This window comes from Anas platyrhynchos, chromosome 14 (genome assembly GCF_047663525.1).
Source record: "Anas platyrhynchos isolate ZD024472 breed Pekin duck chromosome 14, IASCAAS_PekinDuck_T2T, whole genome shotgun sequence".
In the NCBI taxonomy this organism is placed as follows: domain Eukaryota; kingdom Metazoa; phylum Chordata; class Aves; order Anseriformes; family Anatidae; genus Anas; species Anas platyrhynchos.
In genome coordinates, this window is record NC_092600.1 from 13045637 (window position 1) to 13065491 (window position 19855).

The 19855-nt window shown below is 62.7% G+C and overlaps 1 protein-coding gene across 6 annotated transcripts in view; it reads left to right on the top strand.

The window, feature by feature from the left end:
* Positions 1-8621: 8621 nt before the first annotated feature.
* The window catches only part of PCDH1 (protocadherin 1), a 47472-nt gene continuing 36238 nt past the window's right edge, over positions 8622-19855 (top strand). For 4 of the 6 annotated variants that reach the window (XM_027468309.3, XM_038186331.2, XM_038186332.2 and 1 more), the window contains exons 1-3: positions 8623-9018; positions 13690-14504; positions 15863-18055. In XM_027468309.3, the coding sequence (XP_027324110.2) occupies positions 8973-9018; positions 13690-14504; positions 15863-18055 (3054 nt within the window). In that variant the 5' untranslated portion in view covers positions 8623-8972. Of the gene's footprint in view, positions 9019-13689; positions 14505-15862; positions 18056-19855 lie in introns of all 6 variants that reach the window. The other 2 variants (XM_038186330.2, XM_038186334.2) reach the window with 2 other exon arrangements.

Sequence of the window (19855 nt, forward strand, 5' to 3'; positions counted from 1 at the left end):
AGCTGTAGCATCCACATGGGCAGCGGGTGGCTCCGTCTTGTGCCACCGTGGTGACACCTCAAGGGATGTGAGACCTGCCCAGCTCACCCACGTTGGTGCAGCCAGCCAAGAGCTGCAGCCCCTCGTTCCCCTGGAAAACCAGGCTGAAATACAAGGAGCAGAACCCAAACCCCAGGTGACCCAGTAGCCAGCAGTCCTGGCAGCCAGCTGGGATGTCTCCAGTGGGTGGGACTGGGCGTGCTGCCTTCCCTCCGTGCTGTTTTGGGTCACGTTTTGGGGTGTTTTTTTGTCCCATGCTAACAATAGGATTGCAAAACAACAATGTATTATAGGATCTATTTTGTCACTTCCTCCCCTCCCACTTTCCTAAGTAGGTGGAGGAGTATTAAAAGGTCCACGGGGTTTTAAATACCTGACTCTTGGTCTGGAAAAAAAAAAAAAGAGAGAGAGAAAAAAAAAAAAAAAAAGAAAACAGCTGAAAAAGACTGTTTTGTAACAGCCTTTGTGCAAAGTCTCCTTGCGAGGAACCTCAGGCCCTGGGGGCCCATCAGCAGAGGTCCTGGTGCTCTGTGCCTCCTACAGCCCCCCGAAGCACCGAGCACCCGCTGCTGTGAGGTGGGGGCGCGGGCAGGGGCTGGTGCAGATGAATTTTTATTTTATGGGCTTTGCTTGGCAGGCAGAAGAGCGATCACCTCCCTCGAGGGCCTCCTCTGCCTGCTGATGCCCTGGGGCACTGATGCACCTTCCTGCTGAGTATTTGAGGGCGCATGGCAGGGCCGGCAGGGAGGCAGGTCTGGGAATCCCCCCACAACCTCCCCAGCATCTGCCGGAGGTGGGAGGCCAGGGGGGAGCCCCCCCTCTAAATGCTGAGAAAGTAGGGCAGGCCTCGCAGGCTGCCATCGCCCCAGCTTGCCTCCAATTCCCTCCCTGCTAACCCTGTGCTGCCTCCAGCAGGTAACCCTCACACACTGATTTAATTTGGGGCTGGCTCTGCCTGATGCCTCATGGGATGCACATGGGGATCACAAAACAGCACAGAAGGACAGGGAGGAGGAAGGCGTTGCACAGCCTGAAAAGGGTCCCTGCAGCCCCAGAAGGCAGCTCAGGACCTCTCGCTGCTGGCTGAGGCCCCAGCACCCTGAGGCACCTCCGAGGTGCACCAGAAGGTGGTGAGCAGCGTGACACCGCCATGGGAGCAGGCCAGGAGGATGGAGGCAGGTTGGCACAACCCCGTGCACGTGGCTCATCAGCTCTCTCCGAGGCCAAGTGACTCTGCTGTGACCAAGCCAAGAGATTTAATTTTGTGAGTAAAAACGTAATGAGATCAGGTCCGCTAAAACAGCCGCACTGCGAGCCACACCAGTGCTCTCCGGTGATTTTCCTCTCCCTGCTAATCCGGCCTCTTGCTCGGGAATGCGTACCTGGCACGCACAGCCCTCCGTCACCCCCAGGGCACCTCCTGCACTTGGCCCCAGTAGCTTTGCTTTCATTTCTCTTGCACAGAGCCATCGTTTTGGTGAAGCTGGGTTTGATGGGTGGGAGCAAAGGCCATCTCCTGCCACACAGCGCTGTGATCCCTTCTCTCCAGCTCCTCCGAGGGCTGCAGCTCCCCGTGACACCCCGCTGCTCTGGGACCAGGTCACGGCAGTTTTGCCAGGGGACTGAGCTGGGTGGATGGGATCTTGTTATTCAAACCTCCCCTCTGACTTTCTGACTTGCCAGAGACATCAGTCGTACTTCTTGCTGCAGAGAGGTCCCAGACACCAAGGAGCCTTGTCCTTGTCTGCTGGCAGTGTTGCAGGTGGTGGCTGGGGGTCAAGGGTGGCCCTGCTCCCTGCCCCCCTCGCCAGCTGGTCGGGCGCACACGTGGGCTGCGGTGCCTCTCGGGGACCTTTGTCCCCCGCCGAGGGAGCTTTTCTGCTCTTTGCAGGAATGAAAAACTTTCCTGAATCAAAGTGCCTGGGGTGGCTTTGAAGAGTTTCCCCGGGAGATGAAACAAGTCTGTTTGCCAGCCAGAGCCCTCGCTGCTGCAGCTGGAGCTGCCGGTGGGACGCCGATGGGGCTGGGTCGGTGGGTGCTCCTACACCCAGCTCCTGGCATCCCCCAAGCTGGGTGCTTCAGTATGCTCAGACGGCTTCCAGCATCTCCTCTCGAGGCCAAAGGAGCCGTCCTCTGGGCTGACATCTCCACCAGGCAAAGCCCACCACCACGGGGACTGCCTAATGCACTTCTGACTGGCTGCACGCTGGCAGTGGTGTGGGGTGAAAGGCAGCCGACAAAGGAACACTTAGGGGGACATCCAAAGGGCACTCATCCCTCTGCGAGAAGGTGCTGCACAAACCTACAAGTCCCTGGAACCCATCTCAAGGGGGGAAATAAATTCAGGTCCCTGTGCAGCCAACGAGTCTGAAGAAAGCCTCATCTCCTAGAGGAAAATGCCCAGGGTGGGTTGTTCTGCTGTGAGGTGCTGGATGAGCGGTGGATGTGGAGGGATAAGAGATATTTGTGGTGTGGACTCGGGGACAGGCAGAGCTGCCGGTGTGATCTGGGACCCACCGGCACAGGCTGTACCTGCCAGCACGCCCAGGGGAGCAGTGAGTGCCTGGGAAGGCAGCATGCATATAGATTATTTGTTGTTTGATATTTTGCCTTTAATCCTTTTGTCCTAAAATAAATACACAAAAGTTCAGGGCCCTGCAGGTTCTGTCTGTTAGCAAGAGAAACGGATGACTGAGTCAGTTATTGCTTTGGAGCAATCGATGCCATTTGTTTACCAGGATGGGCAAAGTCTGGTCTCTGCGGACACATCCTGCACGGCCCAGCGCCGCCCCAGCACCCTGCCCCACAGCCCTCTCCTCCGTGTTTTCCTCCAGGAAACCTTCCCTGCTGCCCTCCTGGGCTTTGGGGGCTGCTGAGGACTGAAGGGGTCCAGAGGGGGCTGCAGGCCCACAAATCTTCCACTTCAGGCTCTCTCTCAGGCCAAGCTCAGGCTGTTTCTGCACGGGGCTGGATCAGGCCCGCCGTGCCCAGCCTGCTGGGCAGGGTTTGGGTTTGGTTTTCCAGCAGAACCCAGCGTGCTCGTCACTCGTTCCGCGCTGTTTCCCTTTGAGTCTCGCTCTGGCCTCTCCGGATTTTGCCCTGGAAGAGCGTTGTTGGCCCCGGGGATATCGCAGAGCAAACAGAGAGCAGAGATAAGGCTGAGGACAGCCCCGCGCCAGAAAGCAAACATGGCGGTGGTGGCGGCGGGGCCACACAAGTCTCCTCTGTCCCCTCCCTCCTCAGGCCGCCACTGTCCCCAGGCCCCTGCCTGGTGGCACAGGGGGGTCTCTGGCCTCAGGCCAACATTGTCTGCACATCCTCCATGCTTCCCCCTCCCCACATGGTTGCCCCCAGCCCACCAGGCCCCCAGAGCCCAGCGCTGCCTCCTCCTGCCCCCAGCCCGCACAAGCCCAAGGCCTGTGGGAGCACGGCTGGCAGCCCGGACTCCCCAAAACCCCCGTGGCAGCCAGGAGCGGGGCCGAGGGCAGCCTCTCCCTTCCTCCTCACACAGCACAGCTCCTGTCCTGCCCAGCCCAGCCCCTGTGGGCAAGTTGGAGCGTGAGCCGCGTGAGCGGAGCTGCGTGAGACATCCCTGCCGCCCTGCCTCCTGCATCAGCCGCGGCACACAGGGCAGCTCCAGCCCCGTGCCTTGTCCCCGTTTTTCCCCCTGGCTCCCCCAGACTGCAGGCACAGGGCTGTCAGCCACGGCTGGGCCTCCTCTTGGCCTCAGGTGGAGGCTGGCCAGAGGCAGGCTGCCAAGGAGGAGACCCTCGGACTGAACAAAAGCAGGAAACGGGCGGGATTCTCCCTGCGGGGGCGGCATGGGTAGCTGCTGCCCCCAAGGAGGTCAGGATGACTTAGGGATGTGGTGGCTTCGAGGTCTTGCAAGGCTGTGCCTCCAGAGAGCTTCTGGAGCTCCCACCGGCCTCTCCTGCCCTTGGTGCAGCTCTGCAGCCCTGTGCCGGCAGGACGTGAGCCCAACATTGGCCTGGCTGAGGGTGGACACAGGCAGTAAAGGAAACCCCAGGGTGCCTTCCCCTGGACCCCCACCCTGTGTGGGGTGGAGATACAGAAGGGGATATGGAGGCCTCACATCCCCTGCATCTCACAGACCCCGCTCCCCACACAGGTGAACCCTGTGGAGCCCCCCAGGCAAGCCATTTGATGCTGTAGGGCACTAAAGCTCCTCTCAGGTCCAAATCCCGAGATCAGGTCAGGCTTTGAATACTGTGGGCCAGCGGGCTTTCAGGAAAAAAAAATAAAAAAATAAAAAAAAAGCATTTCTGCTTTTTTTGGTGCTCCACTCTAAGAAACCTGAAGAGGCTGGGTGGAGACTGGAGAAAACTTCCTGTTCTCTGCTGACGTCTGCCCGAACCCCGAAGCAAGAGATTGATTAATCATTGCTTGAGTAATTGCAGGGCACTGCGGACAGCCTGCTGGCCACGGCCTGCGAGGGCAGGGTGAGGTGAAGGCCCATTCCCATGCCGGCCTCGGAGGTGCTCCCAGAAGCTGGATTAAATGGTTCTTTTCTTTAAAAGAGACCTGATCTCCATACAAAAGCTGGAGCAACGCTGTGAGCCCATTGGCTCCCTAATAAAAGCTTTTCCAATGTTCAGGTGCCTCCAGCTTTCAATTTGGGGCTGAACGTGCCTCTCTTCAGCTCCTGGTCTCCTGGTAGCCTTCTGCAGGAACCAGTGGGGCTTTTCCAGGCAGGAGGACATCCTCCGATCACCAGGCTTGTGCTGATCCCCAGCTCTCCCCACGGCCATGGGCACCCACAGCTGGCTGTTCCCGGCTCATTTTGGGGAAACTGCTCATGCTGCCCCCAAATTCCTCTTCTGTGAGCAAACCTGCCTGGCCGGGCACGGCGGATGGCCCTGGGAGGGCTTCAGGTGAGCTGTCCTGGTTAAAGCCCTCTCCACCCGGTGCAGGCACACCCACGGTCCTGGCTTTCCAAAATCCAGCCCGCAGGCTTAATGCCCAGCCTTCGTATCCATATATATCCCTGTGTTTATCTGTATTCAAATGCACCCTGACCATTGAACCAGGTGATTCAGCAGGAAACCATCCTCCTTCCTCTCTGTCTCATCACTCCTGGTGTCATTTTCAAGCTTTACCAGCAAAGATTTCATATCTTCATCTACATCATTGATAAAAATGTTTAATAGCGGTGGACAAAGAAGTGCTCCCTGGGGGGAGGTAGGTAAAATCGTGCTCCGCGCGGATATCTGCCCATTAACGACTACCTCCGAGATCTGCCGGGGAAGCAGTTTTAATCCATCTAATATGTGCCCTGTTAATTCCTTATAATGCAAGTTTTAATCAAAATGTCAGGTGGAAGTAAGTCAAATGCCTGGGAGAAATCCGGGCGTACTATATCAACACAATTGCCTTTCTCGAGCAGCCCGGTAATCCTGTCGGAAAGAGACAACAGGTCTGTGTGACAAGCCGTCGCTGTGCCGGCTGCGACACCGGGACATGGGGACCCCGTGTCACCACCACCTCCTGCACCCCGGGGTCCACGCAAGGAGCAGAAAAACCACCGGTGACCAGGCAAGCCCCCTGGCCAGCACCCTTCCTGCAGCTGGAGCCCTGTTCCTCCCGGTTTTCAGGGATGTTTTGGGGGGAAGGAGGTCCCCACGGAGGGGGATGAGCTCTGGAGGCCGGACGAGGAGGTGTGCGGTGTTCAGCCCCGAGGACCTGGCCCGGCACGGTGGCGGTGGAGGCCAGGATGAGGCTGGGACCGAGTGCTGTGGGAGGCCGAGAGCTCGTGGGCTTCCCCGGCTTGCAGGATCCTTCGTCCTCCGTCACCGCAAAGCCGGGGCCAGCTCTGTCTGCATTTGCAGCAGCCCACAGAAGCTGCCTCTGTTGTCTTATTTTTGTTATTTTTCAGAGGATATTTTAGCGCTGAGCACATTCCCTCCTGTTGCCATGGCAGCCGTGACAGGGGTTATATACCGTGAGAAAAATACCAAAATTAATGAGTGAGCGAAAGTGCAGCCGAGAGAAAAACAAGGTTAAAAAAAGAGTTAAAACAGTAATAAAAACAATCTCGCAATAATTCGGCTGCGAGCGTCCCGCAGGCACGAGAGGCACTGACCATCCGAGTTGCTCGGCCCCTGCGCCGTGCCCGGCCGCTCTGGCATCGCGGCGCGGTCCAGGGATGCTCCTCTCCAGCAGCATCCCACGTGTGCTCCGGGTCGGGGCCAAAACCAAGCCCCTTCCTCCGCAATCCCGCAGCCCTTCATTACGCGGCAGGCTCGTGGAGGAGAAGTTCTTTAATGTGTTCATTTCCGCGCATTTGGCTTTGGAGGATCTTTTGTTTTTAATTGTAGAAACAAGCGAATTGTCAGAACATCTGTGTTATTAGCATTTGCTGCCCAAATCCGCGCTGCTGCTTCTCCTGCAGAGCCCTGCGCTGATGAGAGAGAGAACAGAGGAGCCTTTGAACTCCTTGCAGCAGACGGCAGCCAGGTTGCTGCGTGCATGTGTCGGGGAGGGGGATTTAGTCTCTTGTAAGGTTCATTTGCTCTCTGTGTTTCCCTTTCTTCTTGCTTTCCCGGAGATTTAGCTGGATGCTCTTCCCTCGCGGGCTTTGTTCTCCTGACGATGCCCGCTGGCACCGCGAAGCAGCTGTCTCCGCGCGGCCGGGCCGGGTACCGCGGCACAGCATCACCGGGGGTGGTGGCACCGGCACCACCGGGTGGGACCTGGTTGGTGTCATGGTTGGGACAAGGCTGCTGTGGCCAAAGTGGGGGTGGGATGCTTCCCCCTTGCTCAGGTGGGCTCTGCTTTTTGGGAAACGGGGAGGCCAAGGCCCAGGGCAGAGACGTGCATCAATGCACAGGGAACGGCGATGCTGGTGGCAGGACTCCTGGTATCCGGAGGGCACGGGGTGCTCCGGGAGGATCCAGGCAGCAGGCCAGGCAGGGAGGTCGAGGCAGATGAACCCCATGCTCCTACAACTCCTACGACACCCCCCAAGTGTGCCTGAGCAGAGGATGCATCTTGCAAACCCCGTGTGTGCCTGGCCTCCACAGTAAGGAGCGCACTGACTGCCTGCGTCTCGTGTGAAATGCAAGCCTCTGGTCACAAGCGCTCTCTGAAGCTTGCCTTCACCCCCCCCCCCACTGCCCTGGGTGCACAGGGTCAGGGCTTGCTCAGCTCTTCCCATCGCTCCGGCTCTCCTCCCTCCCAGGGGGACTGCCAGAGCCGAGATGTCAAACCTCCCGCTGTCCCCGGGGAGTTTTGTTCCCACTCCCTGTCCGGATCCCGGTTCACGCTGTCTCAGCAGGGTAAGCCCTGACAAACCCGCAGCTCCTTTCCCCACCCTTCCACGGTGGGCTTCGACCATCCCTGGGCTCTCGCTTTGTATCCTCTGCTAAATTAGCTTCGGGAGAATTCCAGCCCGGAAAAAAATCCACGCGCACAGACGTGGTAAAGCCACCGGCACTGATTAGGAGCTGAGACAGCCCCGCTGCGGGGAAGCCTGGGTTTTCCACCCAGCGGGGTCACCCCCCAGCCCCTGCCCAGCAGGGAGAAGCCCTGCCGGGGGCTGAGCTGCCTTCTTGCGGGGGAGATTCGGGGCTGAGACAGAGCCAGGGCTGCTCGGAGCCAGCCGGCTCAGCCTCTAGATGGTGCAGTCATCGCAGCCGAGCTGAGCATGTGTGCAGCGAAGGGAGCTGCGCAACAGGTTGCCGTAGCTCAGCGGGAAGCTGCTCCCATCCCCGCGCTGCGGAGGAGAGGAAAGGACTTTTCCAGCATCCCGGCTGCAGTCCCGAGGGGCCATCGGAGCAGGAGGAGAGGAGATGAGAGAAGGGGCCCAAGGGTGCCCGGTTGTGCTGGGTGCTGGTGGCCACCCCGGCAGCTCCGGCTGCGAGCGGAGGCCTTCGGCAGGGCCAGGCTGCGGATCCCCTGTGGGGACATGGGGGCAGCGAGAGTGGGGACACCCTCAGAGCACGCTGTCCCCAAGCCCCAGCCACGTTTGGGGCTCACCCTCACCCACCCCATGTCCCATGGGGGGCAGCGTGTGGGGTGGCACGGCTCCGCGCAGGCATTGCGAGGGCTGCAGGCAGGTGCTCGCTGCTCCCCAGCCCTGGGAGCCTGCAATAAAAGCGTGATTCACCCAGGTGGGGCGGGAGGGGATGGCTGATCCTGCAGGCCTCACCCAGGCAGGGCTGGAGAGGTGGGGGGGGGGGGAATCCGAGGAGCCCTGCAGGGTGCGCCCCCCGCACACCCCTTCCCCGAGAGGGCGCGAATGGAAGGAATGAATGAAGAAATTCAGGAAGAAATGAATGGGTCTAGAAGGGACCGGGCGGGACGCTCGCCCTACACCTGAGACCCCGGGGCGAGAGGGGCCAAGCCGGGGGCGGGTAGGGGGGATGAAGGGGGGGGTGCTGCGACCCCCTCCAGGGTTTGGGACCAGGATCGGGCCCGCTCGGGCCGGCTGGGCTCGGGATCAGATAAGGAGCCGGAGCTCCACCTCCCCGTGGCGGCGGCAGGAGGCGGAGGCAGCGGGGACGGAGAGCGGGGAGGGGGGGACGGGCGGGCAAGGGGGGGGGAAAGGGGCCGTGCCTGCGCTGCGCTTCCCTTGCACATCCTCACACACACCGAGGGACGGAGGCGGGCACGGACGGAGCTGCCCACCGGGGCTGCCGCCAGCCCTGCCGCCGCCGCTCCGCCGGAGGAGCCGCAGCCCCGGCCCGGGGGAGAGGAGGAGGAGGAAGAGGAGGAGGGGGGGGCGGAGGTTCCCACGGGGAAAAACCATATAGAAATATAGATATATATTTTTTTCCACCCCCCCTTCCTTTTTTTTTTTTTTTTTTTTTTTTTTCCCCCCTCCCTTTTTAAAATTTGATTTTTCATCCGTGGATAACGAACCGGAGGAGCCGGGGGGGTGGGGGGAGCCCGGTCCCGGCGGGGAGGAGGAGGCGATGCAGACGCCGCTGGATCAGCGCTCCGGGGACCGGCCGCATCCAAGTAAGAGCTGCAGCAGGGCCGGGAGCCCCCACGCGCAACCGTGGGGCTGCCCCGGGGCCGTGGGAAAGGGAGGGACACGGGGGGGGCACCGGGGGGGAGCGGGGCTGGGCGCTTCTCGCCCCGCTCCCGGTATTGCCGGGGCTGGCTGGGGCGGGCGCTGCCACTTGTTGTGCCACACGGAGCCGTGCCCCCGCGTGGGTGCGTGGCTGGGCGGGGGGGGGGCGCAGCGTGGGGGTGTTTTTTTCCCCGTCTGAGTGCGTGTTTGTGTGCCGGGGGGTCGGGGCGTGTGTGTGTCCCCCTCCCACGTCGGGGGTGGCCGTGGGTGTGGGCAGCGGGGATGAGAGCGCTGCGTGGGAGAAGTTGCGGGTGGGCAGCGGGGCCGTGTCCGTGCGGCCGGGAGGGGGGGGTCGCGGGGAGGGGGCTGGCAGGTGTGCTCGGTGGCCGTGGCACCCGCGGCGTGTCCCCGTCCGTGTGCGTGTCGCCGGGGTGCGCGGAGGAGCGTGTCCGTGGGGAGGGTGCGTGTGAGCGCGCGTGGCAGCGGGCTGCGTGTGCGGGCGCCGTGGGAAAGCCGCGATCGCTGCGTGGGCGCCGGGGCTGAGCGTGAGAGCGGGGCCGGCGGAGCGGCTCCCGTGGGCTCCCCGCGGGTGTCCGCGCAACGGGCGCGCGTGTGCGCAGCGATGCGGGTGCGCACGGAGCCGGCCCCCGGTCCTAGCGGAGAGCCGCTGCCTCCGGCTCCTGCGGAGGAGGCTGCTCCGGGCCCGCCACGGCACCGCCCGCCCCCGGAGCGTCTGGGATGGTGCTGGGGGGGCGCAGGAGCTCGCAGCATCCCGGAGAGGCTCGGGGGGGGACCGGGAGGGAGGACGCAGGCTGCCCCCCGGGAGGCTCTGACAGGTCTCTGCCTCGCCGCCCGGCCGAGTTGCAGCGGCGGGGAGCAGGAGGAAGGAGGGCCCTGGGCTTCGCCCTCTTCTCCTTCTCTGTGTGGCTTCCGAGAGATGGTTTTGGGGTGAAGCTGTTGGAAGCGAGTGGTGCTGGGGGCTCGGCTTGGGGGGCCTGGGCCCAGCCCGCATCGATGCTGAGCAGCCGCAGTGGCTGGAGCCGAAGGAAGCGGCGCGTTGGGCATGGGACGTGCCGCAAAAAGCCAAGGGTTCGGCCCATCCGTGCCTCAGCTGTAAGAGTGAACATCGGTGGCTGTTTTGGGGGAAATATTGTCCTTAATCTCATCCCCGTGCTGCCAGCTGGGATGTTGCTCCAGCTCGGAGCACTGCAGCGGGGCTCGGGGAGGCCGGGGGGCTCGGTGCGTGCGTGCCCAGCGCAGTGTCTGGGTGGATTTGTGAGCAGGGCTCGGAGCCGCGCCGCCAGCCTTGGGCAGCAGGGAGAGGGTGGACTTTGGTGCCCGTTCCCTTTTGGTGCTGCCGGCTGTGGAACGGGGCCAAGAGGCTGTGGGAATCGCAGGCAGCGAAGGCTTGTTTGAGCAGTTGCTTGAATTCGCAGTGCTTTGTAACCTCTCCCTCATTAGGGCTTGGTATTTAGGGGGGAATGACTGAATTCTGTCAGATTTTGCATGCCACTGTCCTCTGAGAGCTTCCCAGTCATGCATTAAGCAGCGTGACTAACGCCTCTCTCATGTGGTTCGGGCTTTCTCGCACTCTCCCCGTAGGGAGAATTGTGTGTGCGGAGGAATAGTTGTTTTGGGAGGGGTTTTTATTTTTAAGTGCTCTGTATTCTGCCAGCAGGTCGGAAAAAGGTGGCTGGCACCAGAGAAGAAAGTGTGGGATGGTCCTTAGATCCCATGGGAAAATAGCCCGCTGCTGTGCACTGGCCCCTGGGAAGCCTCCGTCTCCTGCACAGACGTGCTTTTCCCCGACGGTGGAGCTTCCACCTCCTCCTCACACCCTGCTCCGGGCTCTCTACGTCGGCGCTGTGTCATCCCCACCCCAAGCACCAAGCACCCAGCAGGATTTGTTTCCCCTCGTGGATCTGAGCGCCCAGCTCCCCCCTGCCTCTGGCTGGGGAGACGGTTGCGCCCTGCCTCCAGCCTCCCCGTTTTGGAGGCTCCCTCCACCTGCGGGAACTTGGGGTTCAGGCTGCGGCCCCTTTCCTGGAGCAGGTCGCGTGGCTTCCGGGCACCCTCGGTGACTCCCTCCCTGCCCCAGGCTCCTGGCACGGCCCCGCTGCCGGGTTCCTGGTGCTGGTGAGTCAGGGCCGTGTGACGGCAGAGCCATGGCCCCACGCGGGGACTTTCACCTTTAGCTGAGATCCTCGCACCCAGGCTTAGTCAGGAGGCTACGTCACCGGAGCGGCCTCGTGCAAACAGTGCCGTGCCGGGTGCCTCTCCCAGCCCGGGCACCTTTCGGGTCCCTGTTCTCTTGCTCCCTTCTCCTCCTTCTCCTTCCCTCCTGCACAGCCAAAGCGATGGGGTGGCGGTGCTCAGCGTGGGTCCGGACCCACACCCACGGGTGCAGATCCCCCACTCGGGGTGACATCACACCAGCGCACAGCCCGCGGTGACGGGGGCACGCGCACGCCGCTCCCCCCGTGCAGGCACACGCGGTGCTCCCTGCACGCACACGTGCGCGTGGTGCAGCAACGCGAGCCCCGATCCGCTGCGCACACTCAGCCGGTGTGGGCATGGATGTGCTCCTCAGGGCATGTGCACACCCTGCTCGTGCACACAAGTGATTTTTTCCTGCCCTGTGTGGGTGCGTGAATGGATGCATCACGCTCTGTGCACACGCGTGTACATGTGCACGAGCTCCGGGGCTTGCTTGAATCGATCCGAAGCTGCGTCGTGCTCCTGCTCAGCTCCCTACCTCCATCCCTGGCCCCGTGCAGGGTGGGGACAGCTGCTTTCCCTCCTCCCTTCCACCCGGGACATGCCTCCAGGCGGCTGTGCGTGCCCTAGACAGGGTGGGAATGTCTGTTCCCTTGCAGGAAGGATGTTTGTAGGATGAGGGAGCAGAGCGGAGCTAGGCTTTGGGGCCATAGCTCCGTCTCCAGAAGCAGAGCTGCCTTCCCTCCTGCCGAGGGAAGAGCTCCCCACTTCCATCCCAGCAGCCGCCTGTCCGTGGGCGAGCGCAGGGACAGAGGGGCTGTGAGCTGCTGGCTGGCAGGAGGCAGGCACAGGGCAGACGGTGCCGGATGCTCCACTTGTTGAGGGTCTGCCCGACGCTGGGGCGAGCAGGAGCTCGGCGCTGAGCTTGGCAGCAGCCGTGTGGCACCGCACAGGGGTGATGCCAGAGGAGCACCCACCCATCCCGCAGGCTGGGTGCAGCGTGCGGAGAGGAGCAGTGGGAGTGGCGAGAGCGGGTCGCAGCCGTGGGGCCGTGGCAGATGTTGCAGATTCTGATTTTGGGGCACGCAGTGAGGCTGGTGTGCCTGATCCCAGCCAGGGAAGCAGGGGGCAGGGAAGCTGGTGGCCACGCACAGCACCGAAGCGTGTGGCTCGGCACAGAACGGGGCAGTCCCCGTGGGGCTGGCGCTGCCCCTGCAGCTTTGGCACACTGGGAGGAGGTTTCCAGTGGCCGGGCGCCTGCAGTGCAGCGTGCAGTGTGCGTCTGCAATGCAGGGGGGCAGCGCTTCGGGTGCCGTCTCTGCAGTGGGCAGTGTGGGCACCGGCACCCGAGGGCACCCCACTGTGCGTGGGCAGCATCCCAGCCTGGAGCGGGCAGCAAGGGGAAGGAGCAGCGCGCCTGCAGCGAGCGCAGGGGATGTTTTGGGGCTGGCGCAGGGTGCGGGGTTGCCTAGTGACCGCGCAGCAGCGGGGAGATGCTGTGCCGACCGGCGCGGCGTGCAGGGGCTGTGCGGTGCTGCCGCGCCACGGGGAGGCTCAAGGGCTGTGTGCGGGGTGGGCAGCGGGGCTGCATCACTCAGGCCCCGTGCTGGGCACTGCCCTGGCTCCTGTGGGGCTGTGGGCAGGGGGCAGCGCCCCACATGCAGTGCGGGGTGGGTGATGTGCGGGGCTCCTGCATCCCTGCAGCGCCGGATGGGTGGTGCCTTCGCAGTGCGAAGCTGGCAGTGCTTCGCCAGGGAGGGCCGTGCCTCTCTGTCCCTGCTGTGGCAGTGCCCCGTGTCCCTGCAGTGCTGGGCTCGTGGTGTTTCTGCAGGGCAAGCAGTGCCCCGTGTCCCTGCAGTGCCCCACAGGTGTCATCCCTGCATCCCAGGCACAGCCCCTGTCCCTTTGCTGCCTCCACCACGCAGTGCTGGCAGGGCGCACAGTGCCCGGTGCCCCCAGGGTGCATGGCAGGCAGTGTCCTCGCAGCTTGTGGCACTCAGTGTCCCCATGTCTCCGTGGTGAGAGGCTGTGTCCCAGCCCAGCCAGCTCCCGTCGGGTCGCTGGCAGCAGGCTGCGTGCAGCCCGCCCCGTCAGCGTGCCTGGCTGGCTGTAATTACAGCTTGCATGCTGACGAAGAGGGTGGACGGTGGCAGGAGTGGCTTCCTGTCCCTTGCAGGAAGGGCCAGGGTTGCAATGATGGGGTTGCTCACTCGGGCAGGGCGGTGCAGGAACTTGGTACATGGGGACCGGTCCTCCCAGGCGCTCCTCTGTGGGGGCTGGGGCCGGGCGCCCCTTCCCCTCGGGGGCACAGCTTTGGGACCGCGTCCAGCCCCATAGGCTGCACCCGAAGCTGCTGGGGCTCACGTCGCTTAACCCACGGTGTCTGTGTCTCCTTGCAGCTCCCCTGCGGCGCAGGATGAGGCCCCTCGCCTCCTGCCTGGGCCTGTGGCTCCTCTGCCAGCTGCCTGCCCTGGTCTGCGGGACACGGGTGGTCTACAAAGTGCCCGAGGAGCAACCCCCCAACACGCTCATCGGCAGCCTGGCCTCTGACTACGGCTTCCCAGACGCGGGGCACCTCTACAAGCTGGAAGTGGGGGCCCCGTACCTGCGTGTAGATGGCAAGACTGGGGACATCTACACCACGGAGACCTCCATCGACCGGGAGAGCTTGCGTGAGTGCCAGCACCTCCTGCCCGGCGAGCCCTGCTACCTGGAGTTCGAGGTGTCCATCACCGACCTGATGATGAACAACAGCCCGCGCCTGCTGGAGGGGCAGATAGAGGTGCTCGATATCAACGACAACACGCCCAACTTCGCCTCGCCCGTTCTCACCCTGACCATCCCCGAGAACACCAACATCGGCGCTCTCTTCTCCATCCCCCCGGCCATGGACCGCGACTCGGGTCCCAACGGCGTTGCCTCCTACGAGCTGATGGCCGGCCCCGACGCGCAGGAGCTCTTTGGGCTGCAGGTGGCCGAGGACCAGGACGAGAAGCAGCCGCAGCTGATCGTCATGGGGAACCTGGACCGGGAGCAGTGGGACTCCTATGACCTGACCATCAAGGTGCAGGACGGGGGCAGCCCGCCGCGGGCGAGCAGCGCCCTGCTGCGCATCACCATCGTGGACATGAACGACAACGCGCCCAAGTTCGAGAAGGCCCTCTACGAGGCAGAGCTGTCCGAAAACAGCCCCGTGGGGCACTCTGTCCTCCAGGTGAGTTTGCAGGGGTTTTCTTCTCCTCCCCAGCTCTCCTTGCAAGGACAACCTGGGGGCTTCTCTATGGCCACGTGCTGCCTTGGGAGGGAGAGCTCAGAGGGCTGCACGCCTCAGGAGCCCGCAGCATTACCCTGGGACGTCACCTCTGCTGAAATGCAGTGGGACAGGATGCTCGGGAAGCTGCAGCCGGGGTGGGGGCTGCAAGGCCATGACTGAGAAGCAGCAGCAGGGCTGGTGGGTCCGCAGGAGCACATCTGCAGGTTTCAGGTAGGGCTGGGACTGACGGTCCATAGAGGAGCCTGGCTTCGTGCCTGGCTGGTGCAAACACTGTCCACAGACAGGACATTGACCCGTTTGCAAGTCAAATTCCCTGGGCTGCTCCCTGGAAACTCAGGACACGGGGAGTACTGCCTGCAGATCTGGGGGTGCGTGGGGCTCTGCCCCATCATGGGGGGGTTCGGGGGGTGTTGGCAATGAGATAGCAGCCGACATCTGTTTATCTGCAGCTGCCATCTTAATAAGCGGAGCGTGGCCAGCTCTCATCTGCTAATTCTGATGTGGATTTTTAAGAATTCATTTTTCACTGTTAAGAGAATGGAAGTTGGAAGCAGATAAGGGAGCGGCGCGGCCGGGAGGAGAATGGGCTGAGCCGCTGCCGCTGCCATTGCTCAGCTTTTATCTTTCGGGGAAAATGACTTCCGCCTTTTTTTGTGAGTGGAGGTAAAAGGTGGAATTTACATTTAACAACTTTCGTTCTCCATCCAAATCTGCTGAGCAAGATAACGGCGGAGCAGCAAATGGTGCAGAGAAGAGGCTGCTCGGAGAGCCGATTAGGGAGGCAAATGTTAGACAAACCTCATCTCCTTTAGAAAGCAAATAATAGGCAGGTTTATGCGAACGCAGAGCTGCTGGCTGGTGGGCTGGTGCACCCCTGCAAGCAGGGAGGGAGCTGCGGTGGCTCTGTGCAGCATTGCCATCCTCATCCCCATCCTTGCCGGGGCCAGGCAGCTGCTCAAGCCCCGCGCTGTGGCTGCAGGGCGGTGGGTAGAGAGTGTCTGGGGGAGCAGGGGCAGCCGGGGCTGTCCCTCCCCGGTGCTGTCTGGGTCTGGTAGCGCTGCTGCTTCCTGGAGGATTCCCTGCATGCTGGAGCTGGCCGGGAGGGGAGCTCAGCCCGACCGGCACAGCCGGTTTCTCTGGAAGAGCGAGGGACAGCCTCCGTGCCGGGGAGCCACTCCCAGCCGTCCTGCCGGTCCCAGGCTCTTTGCCCCATAGGTCTTGGCCCTAGAAGAGGAAATCCAGGTTTTTCCCCCCAGCCTGGCCTCTCTTGCTCACCATCTTCTCCCTCTGTCCCGCAGGTGAAGGCCAACGACTCGGACCAGGGCGCCAACGCCGAGATTGACTACTCCTTCCACCAGGCCTCAGACATGGTGCGCCGGCTGCTGCGCCTCGACCGCGCCACGGGGCTCATCACCGTCCAGGGACCCATCGACCGCGAGGACGTCAGCATCCTCAAGTTCTCCGTCATGGCCAAGGACAAGGGGGCCAACCCCAAGAGCGCCCGCACCCAGGTGGTGGTCACCATCAAGGACATGAACGACAACGCACCCTCCATTGAAATTCGGGGTATAGGGCTGGTCACGCACCAGGATGGCATGGCAAATATCTCGGAGGACGTGCCAGTAGAGACAGCAGTAGCTCTGGTGCAGGTGTCCGACCGAGATGAGGGTGAAAACGCTGTGGTGACATGCGTGGTGGCTGGTGATGTCCCATTCCAGCTGCGGCAGGCAAGTGAAACGGGGAGCGACAGCAAGAAGAAATACTTCCTGCAGACCACCACGCCGCTGGACTACGAGTCAGTGAAGGACTACACGATTGAGATCGTTGCGGTGGACTCGGGGAACCCGCCCCTCTCCAGCACCAACTCGCTGAAGGTGCAGGTGGTGGACGTGAACGACAACGCGCCTGTCTTCAGCCAGAGCTTCACCGAGGTGGCCTTCCCTGAGAACAACGAGCCCGACGACCTGGTGATGGAGGTGAGTGCCAGCGATGCGGACAGCGGCTCCAACGCCAAGCTGGTGTACTCGCTGGTGACAGACCCCTCATCCAAGGGCTCCTTCACCATTGACCCCGACTCTGGGGAGATCCGAGTGAAGGCAGTGCTGGACCGCGAGCAGCGGGAGCGCTACGAGTTCTTGGTGGTGGCGGCAGACAAGGGCAGTCCCAGCCTCAAGGGCACAGCGTCTGTGGCCATCAACGTCATGGACAGGAATGACAACGACCCCAAGTTCATGCTGAGCGGCTACAACTTCTCGGTGATGGAGAACATGCCGCCCCTCAGCCCTGTGGGCATGGTGACGGTGATCGATGCTGACAAAGGAGAAAACGCCCGCATCCAGCTGTCGGTGGAGCAAGACAATGGGGATTTTGTCATCCAGAATGGCACTGGCACCATCCTCTCCAGCATCTCTTTTGACCGGGAGCAGCAGAGCACGTACACTTTCCGGCTCAAGGCGGTGGACGGCGGGGATCCTCCCAGGTCTGCCTACGTGGGGGTGACCATCAACGTCTTGGATGAGAATGACAATGCCCCCTTCATCACTTCGCCCTCCAACGCCACCTACAAGCACATCCTGCCCCACACGAGCCCTGGCCAGCAGGTGAGCAAGGTCAAGGCAGAGGACATTGACTCCGGCGTCAACGCAGAGCTGACCTACAGCATCACAGGAGGCAACCCCTTTGAGCTCTTCCAGATCTCCCCGCACAGCGGGGACATCACGCTGGAGAAGGAGATCCTGCGCAAGCACCACGGCCTGCACCGCTTGGTCGTGCGTGTCAACGACAAGGGCAAGCCCTCGCGGCACGGCACGGCGCTGGTGCACTTCTACGTCAACGAGACGTTGGCCAACCGCACGCTGCTGGACACGCTGGTGGGGCACAGCCTGGACACGCCGCTCGACATAGACATCGCCGGAGACCCCGAATATGAGCGCAGCAAGCAGCGAAGCAACATCCTCTTCGGAGTCATCGCCGGCATCGTGGCGGTCACCTTGGTCATCGTGCTGGTCGTGCTGGTGCGCTACTGCCGGCAGCGGGAGGCCAAGAGCGGCTACCAGGCAGGCAAGAAGGAGACCAAGGACCTGTATGCACCCAAGCAGGCCAGCAAGGGCGGTAAGAGCAAGAACAAGGTGAAAAAGAGCAAGTCCCCAAAGCCGCCCAAGCCCACGGAGGACGAGGAGGAGACGGGGCTGCAGAAATCGCTCAAGTTCAACCTCATGAATGACTCTGTCAGCGACAGCCCCCGCATCCACCTGCCCCTCAACTACCCGCCGGGCAGCCCGGACCTGGGGCGCCACTACCGCTCCAACTCGCCCCTGCCCTCCATCCAGCTGCAGCCTCAGTCGCCCTCCGCCTCCAAGAAGCACCAGGTGGTGCAGGACCTGCCGGCCACCAACACCTTTGTTGGCACCGGGGACAACAACTCGACGGGCTCCGAGCAGTACTCGGACTACAGCTACCGCACCAACCCCCAGAAATACACCAACAAGCAGGTAGGAGAGCTCATCCTGAGGCCGGCAGCGGCCCCCCCGCTGCACCGGGGAGCCATCTGGACCGAGGTGTGGGAGTGAGCCTGGACTGGCCCCCGGCGCACGTGGCCGGGGGAGGCTGGCGGAGGACGGCCACCACGGGGAGGGGACGGGGAAGGGGACAGAAAAATGTCACAGCCTTCGTCACAGCGCCCGGGGCTGGGACCTGGGTGGCGGTGATATGAAGGGCACTGCATGCCTGTGCCTCTGCATGGGGAGCACCGGGGGAGGGAAGCCCACCCGCCTGGGTCCCTTTTGGGGATCAGCACCCAGCAGGGCGATGCCACCCCAGGGAGCACGGAGTGAGGCGCTTGCAGTAGCCGGCTCCCCGCACAAAGCATCCCGAAAAAGGGAGCTCTGTGGCTGCCCAGGCAGGCGGGGCTGGGCTGGGGAGCAAAGCGCTGCCTTTTTCCCAGGCTCGGGTTCTGCCTTCCCCGGGGCTTGGGCCCTCTGCCATAAGCCGGCGCGGTGAAAATCCGCCTCGGTGCAAGCAGCAGAGCCCAGCTGCTTTTCTCTACGCAGGGCTCCTCTCTGGTGGCATGGGGCCGGCAGGGGAGGGTGGCTGAGGAGCGGGGCACCCGGGTCTCTGCTGCGTGCTGCGGTCGGGTCACTGCTCTCCGTCTGGCCGGGGACTTCTGCGGGGCAGGGAGGAGGAAGGATTTGGCTGCCGAGCGGGAAGGGCTGCTGGCTGGTGTGCTTGGAGGTCGCGGGAGGACCGCAGGGGTCCGGAGCTTGCGGGACCTTCTCTCCTTGGGCTGTCTGGCCAGTTGGCTTGCACCACGTTTCTGCTTTGGCGCCTGTCGGGTCTGTCCTTAGCGAGCTAGGGAGGGAGAGCGGGGACGGGTGCCTCTGGCTTCACCTGTTCCCGGCCCCGTGGGTGAGGACCGTCTGCTCCGCCCCACGCCATGCTGTACCCCGAGTGCCCCCTCAGCGGCAGGCTGGGCTCCTGCCGTGGGGCTGAGCTCTGCTGCCCTGTTGGATTTGACTTCAATAAAGTTTTCTATTTTTGACCACTTGTGCCTTATTTTCCGTGCTGCCCCTGAAGCTGCTCTGGCTCACGGCCATTTCCCAGGCAGCTTTCCCCCAACCCTGGCACCCAGAAGAGATGTGAGTGTGGGCCAGCTGCCCCTGCTAACCTTCCCCCCTGTCCCCCAGAGTGGCCCCCACAGAGGTCTCGGTGTGACACCATCTGTGGGGGCCGTCTGTGTTGGTCCCCTTGCTCCACATCTCCCATCTCCAGCCCTCTATGAGGAGACACCTTCCCCAGGACGCGGCGCACCATGCACGCACCCCGACGCCCCTTGGCCGTGCTCATCCCCACATCCATTTGAGACCCCCCATCTCCCCAGGCCAGCACGTGGAAGAGCGGAGCCCTGCCTGGGTAGCATGACCCAAATCCTGCCGCAGTGCTGCAATGAGGACGCGGATGCAGATGGAGCCCGGGTGCGTCAGCAGCGCCGGGGGGGCACCGACGCAAGGCGCTCCCCGCCACGCAGCGGGCACCCTCGCAGTGGAGGAGCTGTCCTCCTGAGCAGGCCTGCAATGGGGCAAGGTGGCCAAGCTCCCCCAAGACCATAGTTTCCCCCCCTCCCTGGCCGACCCCTCCTCATTCTCAGGGTTTTTGGTTCAAATGGGGGCATGGGGAGGCACCGGCTTCACCTCTTCCCCAGGGGCTCCAACCGGCCCCACCAGCCCGCTGGAGGAGAGGAGGTCTGGTGCTTGGAGAGATTAGATCATCCGGGGAAACCAGTGCTTCTGGCTCTG